General features: G+C 34.4%; 1 protein-coding gene across 7 annotated transcripts in view; it reads right to left on the bottom strand.

The window, feature by feature from the left end:
• The window catches only part of GRIK2 (glutamate ionotropic receptor kainate type subunit 2), a 647288-nt gene that overhangs the window by 30830 nt on the left and 602148 nt on the right, over positions 1-14310 (bottom strand). For all 7 annotated transcript variants that reach the window (XM_081828716.1, XM_081828715.1, XM_081828720.1 and 4 more), the window contains exon 15: positions 4817-5042. In XM_081828716.1, coding sequence (XP_081684842.1) covers positions 4817-5042 — 226 coding nt within the window. The remainder of the gene's footprint in view (positions 1-4816; positions 5043-14310) is intronic.

Below are 14310 nucleotides of genomic sequence, written 5' to 3'. Positions count from 1 at the left end.
TGTGTTTTCGGGCACCTGGGTGGCTCAGTTGGTTAAGCAACTGCCTTCGGCTCAGGTCATGATCCTGGAGTCCCGGGATCGAGTCCTGCATCGGGCTCCCTGCTTGGCAGGGAGTCTGCTTCTCCCTCTGACCCTCCTCCCTCTCATGCTCTCTCTCTCATTCTCTCTCTCCCTCAAATAAATAAATAAAATCTTTAAAAAAAAAAAAGTTATGTGTTTTCTCTGTTTATAAATTTACCGCATCATCATATTTTCAGATGTACAATTCATGTGCTCAACAAATACTAGAGGGTCCATAGAATGCAGGTGCTGTTGTGTAGGCTTACAACAAAGAAACAAAGATCTATGCCCTCATCCAGATAATGTAAAGCAGCAAAAGATGGTAAGGACATATGAGAATCTCACTCCTTTCGGAGACAACACTGAGAAATGCATTTATTTGTCCCAGCTCTTTCCAGATGAAACTATAAGGCAATGGGAGCCTAACAAGTCACTGTTCCTACCCTTCATAAGTGCAGAGTTTGCTTGATTTTAAAAATTTGTTCTAAGACATCAGCTAACCATATTTCTCCATGTAGTTCTTAGCCCAGTTTAGAACAAACTCTCAGAATTTGTCAAGAACAGTATCAGAAAAATTGTTTTAAGTTTAAATCAGAGACCTTAGGTTTTCCTATAACCTTCTAATTTTACTAATTAAAAAAAAGAAATCTAGAAGTCATAACTTTCATGTGACTTGTCCAAGATTACAATAAATGACAAGGCTAAATCTAGAATATCATTGTGAATACTACATATGACAGTTTCTTTTTTTAATTGAAGTGTAATTTACATACAATATCCTATTAGCTTTAGGTGTACATCATAGTGATTCAATATTTTTATACATTAAATGATCTCCATGTAAAGTCTAGATACCATCCGTCACCATACAAAGCTATTACAACTACTGACCAGATTCCCTATGCTGTACATTACATCTTCATGACATTTATTTTATTACTGGAAGTTAGTATTTCTTAATTCCCTTCACCTATCCCACATACCCTTCTGCCCCTCTCCCCTGGGGGAAGCAACAGTTTGTTTCCTGTATCTGAGTCTGTTTCTGTTTTGTTTTCCTTCTTCATTTTGTTTTTTAGATTCCATATACAAGTGAAATCACACAGTATTTGTCTTTCTCTGTCTGACATACTTCACTTACCATAATACCCTCTAGGGAACTGCAAGGTTGTTGTACATGATGATACTTTCTAATAGCACATTATCAGACTATTGTCTAAAATATAAATTTGCTTATACTCCAATTCATAGATGAGTAAAGTATACTTGAAAAAATGGCAAAGAAGTCACTCATCACAAATTCCAAATAAAGGTACATGAAGTGTTTGAGTTCATTATGTAATTCTTCTGAGGGTTAGATCATACCAGACCTAACCATGGCATGCCACAGTTTGAGCACTCCATCAACAAAAAACTTTGCTCCTCAAGTAGTAATTATGAACACTCAATCATTAATAAATATTTATCATCTATTAGAGTTAAATATAAAACTTCTGAATTAATATATACATTTTGCCAATAAGGCTTTGTTTAGGAGGTTTTCCCCCGGTCCAGGCAATAAATGGGTTCGTTTTGTGTGCAGAATTTAAAAACACCAATAACATCAACTATTACCACACACTAGCAAGTCAAACATGTCAAAAATAACCTCAAAAATATCTTCTGTGCACCTAAGTTCTAAATTATTACCATTGAGTTTTAATAACCCAACTTTAATTAAGCTTTGAATTAACATACATTTCATTTCTTATTCTTTAATAAACATTGTATTCTACTTGGAAACTAATTTGGAGAATGTCCATTATATAGTTTACCCCCACCACCGCCTGACACGTGATCTCAGCTACACTTGCATAACTGGAGAATAAGAATCCAAGGTTTTGTGGGGTTTTTTGTTTGCTTGTTTTCACTTCTACAGTGACTGTGGAATCATTATTTGGGTCTATTATATAAATATAGCAAGATGTTGTGGCGCCTGAGTGGTTCAGATGGTTAAGCATCTGCCTTTGGTTCAGGTCATGACCTCCAGGTCCTGAGATCAAGCCCCAAGTTGGGCTCCCAGCTCTCCCTCTCTCTCTGCCTCTCCCCTTGCTTGTGCTCTCTCTGTCTCTCTCTCTCAAATGAATAAATAAAATCTTTAGAATATATATATAGCAATATGTCGTGTTATAAGAGCTAGTGTCTCAAAATTCTCTCAAAGCCAGTCCAAGCTATTTTGAACTACATGATAAATTTGAGAAAACTCTACCAAATATAGTAGAATTTAGTGTAGAAATTTTTTGGTGAAGTCATTATGGTGGAAAAGTTTTGGACTTCCCAGACATTTGAAAGCTGCTAGAAATGATCTCAAAGAAACAAAGACATTTATAGTATTGTAATTTCTGGAATTGTTTATGAAATTGGATTTTCATAAATCTATGCCCAACTTTCTAACTATTGTATGTATGTTCATTTGAAAGAAATTTTTCTAAATTAAAGTTAATCAAATTTATGAGTAAAGATAAATTGACAAATATAGCTATGCTATTTATTGAATATGAATACTTGAAGATCAGTTTTGACCTGTCAACAAATTTGCAGAAGTTAAGCCTCAGAAAAATTATAATGTTATTATTTATTACTGTGATGGGCCAGTGAATAGCTGTTTTCCCCTTTATTTCAAAAAATACATTGATGTAATTAAAACATGTTAATGTGTCATTTTTTTTCCTTTTATATAGTATTAGTTTCCTCTTTCTGCTATAACAAATCATCACAGGGCACCTGGGTGGCTCAGTCAGTTAAGCACATGCCTTTGGCTCAGGTCATGATCCTAGGGTCATGGGATTGAGCCCCACACCAGCTTCCTGCCCCTTCTCCCGTTCTTGCTCTCTCTCTTTCTCTCTCTCTCTAATAAAGAAATAAAATCTAAAAAAAAAAAAAAAAATCACCACAAATTTAGTGGCTTCAAACGACATAAATGAATTATCTAATAACTTTAAAGGTCAGAAGTTCTAAAAGTGATATGTCTGCAAGGCTGCATTCCTTCTTCGACCTCTAGGAAAGAATTTGTTTCCTTGCATTCTAAACTAACTCTTAAAAGTCATCTGCTTTCCTTGGCTTGTGGCCCTTTCTTCCATGTACAGTTCAGCTGGTAGCATTTTCAAATCTCTCTCAGTCTCTTTCTCCTCTCAACTCCCCAACACCATGGTCTGAATGTTTGTGACAGCCCAAATTCCTATACTGACACCTAATCTTCAATATGACGGTATTTGGAGGTGGGGCCCGATTAGTCAGTGGATGGTGCCCTCATGAAGGAGATTAGCGCTTTTATAAAAGGGACTCCAGAGAGATCCCTGACCTTTCTGCCATGTGACGACACAGCAAGAAGACAAGCCATCTATTAAACAAGAAGCAGGTCCCACCAGACAAGGAGTCAGCTGGCCCTTAGATCATGGACTTCCAGTTTACAAACTGAAAAATAAATTTCTGCTGTTTATGTGCCACCCCATCTCTGGTATTTTGTTATAGGTGCCTGAATGTATTAAGATGCTTTGGGGAGCCATTATTATGCCCACCACATGTACACATGTACTGTAATGTTATGTATGATTGCACTTGTCATATGAATATATAGACATATTCATATATATTATACACATATATTAATTTCAATAAATCAAAATTTTCATTGTCTCTTCTGACAGTTGTTATCCTTTTTCTTTTTACTTCTTTTTTTTTAAGATTTTATTTATTTATTTGACACAGAGAGAGAGAGAGAGCACAAGCAGGGGGAACAGCAGAGGGAGAGGGAGAAGCAGGCTCCCTGCTAAGCAGGGAGCCTGATGTGGGGCTCGATCCCAGGATCCTGGGATCATGACCTGAGCTGAAGACAGACGCTCAACCATCTGAGCCACCCAGGTGCCCCATTTCTTTTTTTAACCTTTGTTTCATTTCATGATTATTATTTTTTTTTTTTAAAGATTTTATTTATTTGAGAGAGAGAGAGAATGAGAGACAGAGAGCATGAGAGGCAGGAGGGTCAGAGGGAGAAGCAGACTCCCTGCCGAGCAGGGAGCCCGATGCGGGACTCGATCCCAGGACTCCAGGACCATGACCTGAGCCGAAGGCAGTCGCTTAACCAACTGAGCCACCCAGGCGCCTTCATTTCATGATTATTATTGAAAATAATTTTGTCATATGAAAGAAAAAGGTTGTCAAAAATAATTATTGTTTGAGTTCATTATGTAATTGTTACTGGTATGTTACTGGTAAATAGTCTGCAGTTTCTCTTAAATAAAACAAATACCGTCTCTAAAATAGAACAGTAAAACAAATATCCACAGAAACCAATGAACCACTTGTGGCTCATTCTTTTAATTAACTTTCTAATACTATACTCAATACTATACTATAATAACTCAAATACTATACTCATAAACCACAAATCTGAAAAAATGAAATACAAAAACTTTTATTCATAAAATATTTTTTAAATGTAGAACTGAGAGGGTCTTTTACATTGATGTGGGTTTTTTTCAACACTGATACAGTAGAAATGTCTACTGACCATTTTGGTAGAAATCAATTTTTCTTTTGTTACTTACCTATTTAGAAGCAGATGTCCAAATTGCTTCCTGATTTTATACAGTAACAGAACATAACAGAATAGATTTGTTAAAAACAGAATTCCTAATGGCATATGGAGGCACTGTTTTTTCTCCTTCTCACAGCAACTAAGATTAATGAACAAAGAACCAGTGACTGACATAAAACCTACCCATGGGGGTGCCAACGCCATAACCTTTGGAGTCTATAAGGCCGCCAATCTGTGTCAGGTTACAATTCCGCTGGGTAACAAACTCAATGGTTGTTGACTCCATTAGGAAAGCATAATCAGAGGTGAGGACTCTCTGGATTCCTTCTTCATTATTTTTGACGAGTACTGACTGCCTCCTGCTACTCATAAAGGCCCACATTTTGTCATACGTAGATATTTTTGATTTCTAGGAAAAAATAAAATAAGTAAGAAAGATATTCCTTAGTTTCCATGTGATCCTACAATATTTAGATGGAACTGACTGTATTTCATGGACTCATACTACCTTATAATTGTCTTATTAATAATAGTAATATCTACACAAAGAAATTAAAATCTGTATAAAAAAGTTTCTCGTAGCAATTCCATATCTCATATTTCCAGGTATAACACTGAGTTATTTAACAAACGTATAAAAAATAACTTAAAGTTCAAAAATGCATAGCTAGTAAATCATAGAAGGCAATAATTAAAAATAACAAGATTAATAGGAGGAACTTTTGTGCTTGTATCTCACATGAGTATCTCATGTATATAATTGTATCTTTCACCATAACTATAAAATCAAATTTGGAAGACACAGACACTGGACACCAAATGACACTGCAAAACTTTGAGTTTTTGTTTGTTTTTGTTTTTCCCAGTATGGTTGACTATAAGACTGATGTCACATTATCCTCCAAGTATGCACAAAGATATAGGCTGAACAAAAAAAGCAATTTGTAACAAATAAAAATTTCCACTGGGGCACAATCTGGACACCACAGAACCTCTTTTAGCCTGACTCAGGACAACAGGACATCTACCCTTCAGATCTACTAACTAAATATTCCTGGACCAATAAAATTGAATAGTTTTTATGTCTACCTGAAAATTCTCAATAAGGCTTCACTAGGATTTCATTAGTGAAGGAAAGAAATGGGTTTTGTTCAGAAGGCACGGGTAAAAACATAACCATGGACAAGGTTAGCATCTGCTTATGAAAAGTTCATCTGTAAACGCTTACCCTAGTTAAATCCTTATACAAATACAAAAAATAATACTGAAGCTATAAACACAAAGAGGATATTCACTATATTGGTTTCACTGGCATAAAAACTTAAAACTGTTTTCAAATAAATAGATATGCAATCTTGCTACAGTTTAAGCATGTATTTAGGTCCTACATGTGCCAGGTCATAAATGAGATATTACCACTCCTTCCACTAAAATAAAGGTGCACGATAATATTTAGAAAAATTCAGACACTATTTCAATGATGATAGAAGAAAAACCTTACATTTACTGGGGGCAGGGGGGGGACCTAAATGTACAATGAGTGTTTTCTAAAAACAAGTATAGCATTAGGGCTAAGAGAGGGTTCAAATGCAAACCTTTGCTCTCCAGTGAAACACTAAAGCATGCTAAAAGGCCAGCAGCTCAAAGTTTAAAAGATAGCAGCTAGAACATCTAGAATAAGATTGATAGGATTACAAATGTGAGAAGCTATGGCGGCATTTCAATTATTTTAAAGTAAAATAAGTATATGTTGGAAATAGGAAAGAAAAATGAAAGGAATATTTAAGGTTATGATGAAATCCTTATTGGAATAGTTAAGACCAATAGTGAGATTTTGCATAGATTCATTTGACTTTCCAAGTCAGTAACATACGAGGATAGCCAGAATAAATTCACTTCCTTTCAAAGGTAAAGAACTTATCTCCTAAGACTTTGCATTAAGAGAGACCTAAATACAAAATAAAATCAAAATTAAAGCTCACCTGCAGATTAAGGAGCTTTTATATTTAAAAAAATAAATTGGACAGTTTTTGATTTAGTAAATCTGTGGCTGATAATAGATAGATACACAGTCCCATAAATAATAATTCTAAAAATGTATGTCTTCAAAACTGCACTCTCTTTCAGTTGGCAATTTAAAAGGTAACTCTTTAAAGGAGAGGGCTAGTGTAATATCATAATATGGGCATACTCTCCGAGGCCAAAACCAAGCAGAGAGATAAGAAAGTGTACAAAAAGTTATTTTTACTTGTATTGGCCATAAATTGCCTAAATTCTCTTTTTTGTTTCAGTTATGAGAACATTAACAATCGATGTTTTATTGCTTTAGTTACATGATTCCCAATTTCTGATAACACATTCCATTCATTGATAAAAGATAATTTAAGGGCGCCTGGGTGGCTCAGTTGGTTAAGCAACTGCCTTCAGTTCAGGTCATGATCCCGGAGTCCCGGGATCGAGTCCCGCATCGGGCTCCCTGCTCGGCGGGGAGTCTGCTTCTCCCTCTGACCCTCCCCCCTCTCATGCTTTCTCTCTCTCTCAAATAAATAAATATCTTAAAAAAAAAAAAAGATAATTTAAATAAAACTTGAGCACTAGTATTTTTGTCTCAAAGAGGGGGGAACAGAATATTTACAATGGCACTAATCATTTAAATATGTCTATATATTTATAAAATGATACATAATTATGTCTTTCTCTTTTTATAACTTGTTATATATTAGAATTTCATAATATTATATATTATAAAAAATTATATTAGAAGTAGTATTTTCTAATTTAAAGACTATGTATCACAAGAAATTTTAAAAAAGAGAATTACATTTTTAAAGGTATAACATATCCCTTATTAATATGTTGCTGTGTAAACAGATCAAATTTTTTAACAACTGAAAACCAAGAAATTAAAAACTAATCCTAATCTCCTTTGCAGATATATATAGTTTAATTTTAAATTAATGTGAATGTAGAATTATTTTACATTTGAGATATCTAATCTATGACCTTTAATTGATGAAATAAGGATTTTGCAAAATACATTTTCATACGAAATTCTTTGACTGCTTTCCTGCACTGATATTTTATTTCTGTGAGTACTTCCTAGAATTACTATTGACATTCATTTTGAAACTAATCATTTCCAATCTTCCATTGCTACACAAGTACCTCCTACTGATTTACTTCCGATTTTCAGAAATCTATTGTCTATGATTTTTGTACAGCTTCACTCATCTTTCCTACCTGCAGAAGATATAAATATTTCTATTATTCTTAAAACTGTAGAATAGATTTAGATAGAAAAGTCACCCAAATTGTTTTGTTTCTCTTAATAAAAATAAAAAACCCAAATAAGGAATATTTCAATTTAGAAAAAATTGACTATCTGATGGTCACAGATATTCTATGTGGCTTTTTGCTTGATTTGTTGTCATTCTTCGACCTCAATTTCCAATTTAGCAGAGTCACTTCTTTGCACCTCCCATTTATGGCTATAAAGAGATATTATTAAAAATCATCACTGCCTCTGTGGGCTCTGTGTGTGTGGTAGTGGGGAGATGCCATTCGGGCAATCTTATTACTTCTATTATAGTTAGTAGTGAAGAGAATCTAGTGTATCAGGTTTAAAAACAAAAGGTCTGCACAACATGAATTTCACTGAAACCCTCAAATTTAAAGAAGCTAAGACAACTTACAAAGTATTTGAAAAAGTATCTGAACAAACTCATAGGCTGAATATGAAGCTTAGGATTTTGTTTTTCTCAATAAACCTGACCATTCAGAAATAATTACTTACTTATTACTTAAGTAATATATAGATTCTGAATAATGTGGGCTGAGTCAGAAGTAATGATCACTAGTTGTGTATCTCTTATTAATGGAATCTATGCAAGTCGTTCTTATGCAAGCCCCTTAATATCTTTGAATTTCAGTTTTCATAATAGTCAAATAACTTTGCCAACCTCTCAGTGTTTTTTGTGAGGATCAAATAAGACACTACGTGTAAGCACGCTATACGATAGTGAGATATTTTTATAATTCCAATTATTTTTTAAAAAGAGAGCATACCACCAAATGCTTATATGTTAATTTTCTTAAAAAAAAAAAAAAAGACCAAGAACTGTGGCAGAGATGGCAAGTTGAATACAATCTTTGAGTACATGTTCTCTCCCATGGTATGAAACCACAAGGCGAAAAAGAATGGGACAATGTACAACAGAAACAAAATTTTGGAAGCTGGAAAGAAGATAGGTGAATTGTAACTTCCTTAGATTTAAGTAACCTTTAGAACCCTTTCCTGCCCACAAAACTTTCAGAGATTGGCATTTTTATATCCCTCTCAAAGCCAGAATGATCAAAGATCTAACAAAAGTAAAATTTATTGAAAGAATGTCTTTTAAAAAGTTAGAGCCTTGATCCCCTTTCTTTCTCTGAGCAGCATAATAACTGCTCCATCCCACCCAAACAGAGGACTAGAGGATTTTATTCTCTAGAGATGAAACGAGCACAGTACACACAGGTGAGCCAGGGGAGCCCATACTGAAACCAGAAGAAATAAGTTGGAGTCTACAACCCAGCCCTGTTTCTGTCCTGCTCCTTAGAATTCCTCCAGTAGAAACAATATAAGTTTTTTTCAAGCACAACTGAACTTCACCAGAGAGATAATGATGAGCAGTTAACACAGATAAAGTTCAACATGTGTGAGACATTATTCTAAATTATTTACAAATATTAAATCATTTTAATTTTACAAGATTTCTATTAGGTGATAGTATCTTTCCAGCCATCTGACAAATGAGGAAACCAAAACACAGAGAGGTTAATAATTTGCTCAAATTCATGTGGCTACTTAGGGCAAAACCAAGAATCAAACATGGGCAGATTAGCTACTGAATTCATATTCTTAATCATTACACTACATTGATTCTATGTAAAGACACATATCATGGATTCCAAACAAAATGATCCAACATATCATGCTATAGCAAAGCTCACAGTTTTTCAGCCTTGGGCAAGCACCCAGAGTGTCCAGTGAGCCTTTTAGAGTCTGCTATATATAATCAAACACCAACAATAACCAGATATTTGAAGGAAGCCTCTAACATGAAATATAAAGAAAAAAAACAAAATGGCATAAATGTTTTCAGAGAGGTAAAAGATACTGCATAAATGAAAATGAATAAATAAATAATAAATAAATAAATAGACTCTGTTGAAAGAAAACACATTCAGGGAACAAATATATATTAAAAATCTCGTATCAAAAATGAAAGCCTCGGGCACCTGGGTGGCTCAGTCGTTAATCGTCTGCCTTCAGCTCAGGTCGTGATCCCTGGGTCCTGGGATCGAGCCCCGCATTGGGCTCCCTGCTCTGTGGGAAGCCTGCTTATCCCTCTCCCACTCCTCCCTGCTTGTGTTCCCTCTCTCACTGTGTCTCTTTCTGTCAAATAAATAAATAAAATCTTTAAAAAAAAATGAAATCCTCAAGTGAAATTTTAGAAAACAAAGTTTAAGGAAATCTCCAGAGAAGTAGGAAAAAAAGTTAAAAAGACAGAAAGAAGGAAAGACTGCCCTGAAGAAGGATCATGAACTGACATCTAAAGGCTGAGTCCAAGTCAACTACATAATGAGAGGTGAAGAACTTTCTAGACAGGGGGAAAAGCAGTTAAGAGATGCCATCTTGGACATGAATTTGATGGGTTGGCATACTTGAAGTATGCTTTGGCTGGGGCATATAGAGTCAAGGAACATGGTACTAGAAGATGACAGAGAAATAGATAAGGGGTGACCAAGATGGCCTGTTTCCTTCAGCTTTCTCAACTTTAGATGAGCTTCTTCCTGTGTCCAGGCCCCTGACTTCACTTTTACCCTGGCCTTTCCAGAAACCAGATGGTCTAACCACTGAGGTCCCTTCTCTCTTTTTTTGTAAATTATTCACTTTAGAAAATATGTAATTGTAAATTCTTCTTTTGCATCTTTCAGATGCAAATCTTTAAAAGCCTCTCCATCAGCTTTATAGTTTAAGACCCAGGAGCCATCCTTGAAATATAATCATCAAAGAAGAGAAGCACCTCTAATATCCAGTCTCTCTGGGAAGAAAAGAGCTTAATTTATGTGGGCACTTTAAGTTATAAAACTACCTCCTGTCACGAAGGCACTAAAAGTTTATTTTTCCTTTGGGTAAGACCAATTAACAAATACAGATGGCTATGATGCCCCCACCACAGCTCTTAGGAACACACAGCAGCAATCTGGGTGGGAAACAGTACTTGCACTAGGTAAGTGGTGTTGGAGATAAGGAGAAAACTAAGACTTCAAAGTGTGTGTGTGTTATGGCTAAGGCTTGGTCATTGTTAAACTATAGGAAGTAAGAAGAGGGTTAGATTGAAAGACTCATTGGTTTCTGGTTTAAACTGAGAAAGAAAAAAATAATATCAAAACAAGGTTGGGGGTGGGCGCCTGGGTGGCTCAGTCGTTAAGCGTCTGCCTTCGGCTCAGGTCATGATCCCAGGGTCCTGGGATCGAGGCCCACATCGGGCTCCCTGTTCGGCGGGAAGCCTGCTTCTCCCTCTCCCACTCCCCCTGCTTGTGTTCCTGCTCTCGCTATCTCTCTCTCTGTCAAATAAATAAATAAAATCTTTAAAAAAAAAAAAAAAAACAAGGTTGGGGGAAAAGGCTATACCTAGTAGGTTGGAGGTACCTAAGAAACACCTAAATAGGTCTGTCATGTGAAATTAGATATCTAAGTCTGGAGTACAGGGGAAAGGTAAAAGCTAAAAATATAGATTCTGGAGTTCTCTTGGGTATACAAGGCAAAGTAGTGGACAGATGAGGAAAGAAGATCACAGAAGAATCCTAGGATCAAACTTAGTGCAATTTTGAATTTCAGTGGCTGGCAGAGAAAACAGCTTGCAAATGAGACACACAGAAAAGTGAACAAAGATTAAAGAAGAAAATATGGAAATTGTGGTGCTGCAGAAATCAAGGCAAGAAAATGTTTAGTGAATGAATGCTCACTTGTAGTGATTTGCAAAAAAAAAAAAATGTATACAATGAGAACTGAATAATATTCTTTGGACTTGGCGAGAGAAAGCTCCTTATTAGCAAGAGCTAATTTAGTGGAGTGAAGTATTTAGAAGTCACATAGAAGTGGATTATGGAAGGATTTGAAGAAAGTTAAATGGAGCCAGTAAGTGTCAAAAAAGAAAAAAAATATATATATATCAGTAAGTAGGACTCTGAAGAATAGGAGATCCATGGCAGTAGTTAGAAGAATATTTTGGTTTAAGTAAGATTTTCAAAGATTAAAGATATTGAAGCATGTTTAAATGCCAGTGGGGGAAGTTCCAGGAGAAAAGAGAGGTTTAAAAAGTCAGAGAAAGAAAGACAAGTAATAATGCAAAGTTTCTAATAAGGTGAATCTCAAGTAGAATAACAAAGGATTTAAAACACTGCAATTAACTTGATCTTTGATTTCAAAATATTTATATTAAACACATGTGGAATTATATTGATACTCTACAATGTACTGTGTAAGGAGAAAACAAGAAGCCTCAGCTGGATTTATTTTTAATAAGATAGAAAAGTGTTGAACATTTTCAAAGTAAAATAGACTATAAGATCTTTGAGGTTAAAATCAATAGGTGGAAGCTGTACAAATTAAAGATTAGGAATAAATATGCATTTAAAGTTAGTAAGCAAGTAATTAAAACTGAAATCAACAAAACAAATATTTGCATACTAAGTGTGAAAGTCGTATGTAAACTTAAGAAAGGACATATCAAGTTGCAATGTGAACTAAAGATTGGAGGTGAAAGATGATGGGACATGTTGAAAGAACCACATACACTATGTATTGCTTAATCTGCTGTGTTTAAGATTGGTTTCATTCAATGAAGTAGCTACTGACCATCATCAAGGGACAAGATAAAATCATGGATGGGAACTAAGCTGCTGAACTAAAATGTACAGTCTTTGAAGGTTTTCTAGCTTTAGTGTTACAGAGAGGTAAGGACCTACATAGAACACCAGGAAAGACTCAGGAATTGGGACATAGCTTGGCCCTGTGCATCACTGCTGCCAATCTGATTAGGAAAGACTTTCCAGAAGAATGTATTATTTAAGAGAAATATGAAAAATGAAAGTCAGATAATGAGATAAGCATGAAATAACATAATTCTCTGTAAGAAAAGTATTGAAATAATGACAAATTACAGCATCATGGAGAAGCTGTTCAGGTAGAGGTTTGTCAAATAAAATAAATATTCAATTAGTGAAAAAAGAAATCTTGTTTTACTCCTTTACTACACAGATGAGAGAACTAAGGCTACTTCATAAGAAAAAAAAATTGGCAGTGAAGATAGATTTATAAAGAGAAAAGTGATGATAGGATTTATAAGATCGTGATTTTATAGAAGAATTTTAATTGCATAATAAGATACTTATTTAGCAAAAATGAGAAACATTCTTAAGTATTATCCATACAGTTATGTTGTACATAATCATTTAGATAAATAAAGTTAAGCAAATAAATTAAATCATGACTCAGATATTTTTTGAAATGCATATGAAAGTCAAAGCACTAAGAGGAAAAGCATATTTAAAATTTTCTAAATAAAATCTTATTTTCTCAAGCAGCTTACCCTGTCATTCTGAACACCAGAATCAGTTTCTTTTTTGTTGTTGTTTTTGTGCCTCACATTAAAGACACCTTTTCTTCTATGTTAAATCGGATGGATTTACGATGTCAATATTTAGCAGTGTTTATTTTATCAAAATGCTGAGATTTGTAAGCTGACTTGGTTTTTGCTACATCAGCACAAAAAAAAATAAAACTAGTTCATAAGGCTGTCTTTTTATAATAGTTTTATGGGCCATGAAACATCAACAAAGGATAAAAGATTCTTGTCAAGAATAAACTTAAAAAGAACAAGAAATACAACACTTCCTAAAAATTCACAGATGCCAAATAATTTGTGCTTTAAAAAGAGCATTCAGTGTAAATATTTTAAACATAGCTAATGATTTAAAATTTAAGGATATATTATTTCGTGATTTAAAATTTAAGGACATATTACTTTTGGTTTCTGGCAGAACTCTAAGTTTGCAACCTGAAATTATTTGGCTCTTTGCAGATCTCAAATCACTAATGGTTTCAGGCAATGCTTTTCCTGATCATTTTAGAGAGAGATTTTTAGAACTGGTAAGATATTACTGTAAGGATAGTGCTTTGAAATTTTGTTTCTGTGTCTTGTAAAGCGTTATGAAAGCTAATAAAGTAAGGATTACTCCTGTACCATTTGTACAGATCTTTTCTTATTGGGAAAAACATATTTTACAAATACAAAGCCATCTTTTTAAAAAAATATCTTTAGCTTAAATTCTTTAGCACACAAATGAAATCTTTCTTTTTACAAATGAATTCTTCATCTTCGTTTTGCTTGCTCTCAAATACAAATTAAAATTTAGAAACCATACTGTGATCATTAACCCTGTAAACATAAAAATGATAAGACAATAACATTATCAGTATTTGTGTGACCTCCAGAAGCAAGAATTTAAATTTACTTTTTAAGTATGTTCTAGTGGAAAGTTTATTTTCATGAATGAAATGCAAAATCTTTAACATTAATCTTGTTTGAACTGTCATAGCCACAAAGTATCAAGAACACAGACAATTC

Source organism: Leptonychotes weddellii, chromosome 8, assembly GCF_054177405.1.
Source record: "Leptonychotes weddellii isolate Sample4059 chromosome 8, ASM5417740v2, whole genome shotgun sequence".
NCBI classification, from domain to species: Eukaryota; Metazoa; Chordata; class Mammalia; order Carnivora; family Phocidae; genus Leptonychotes; species Leptonychotes weddellii.
Note: the sequence above shows the minus strand (reverse complement) of the source record. Positions and strands in the feature narration are given on the sequence as shown.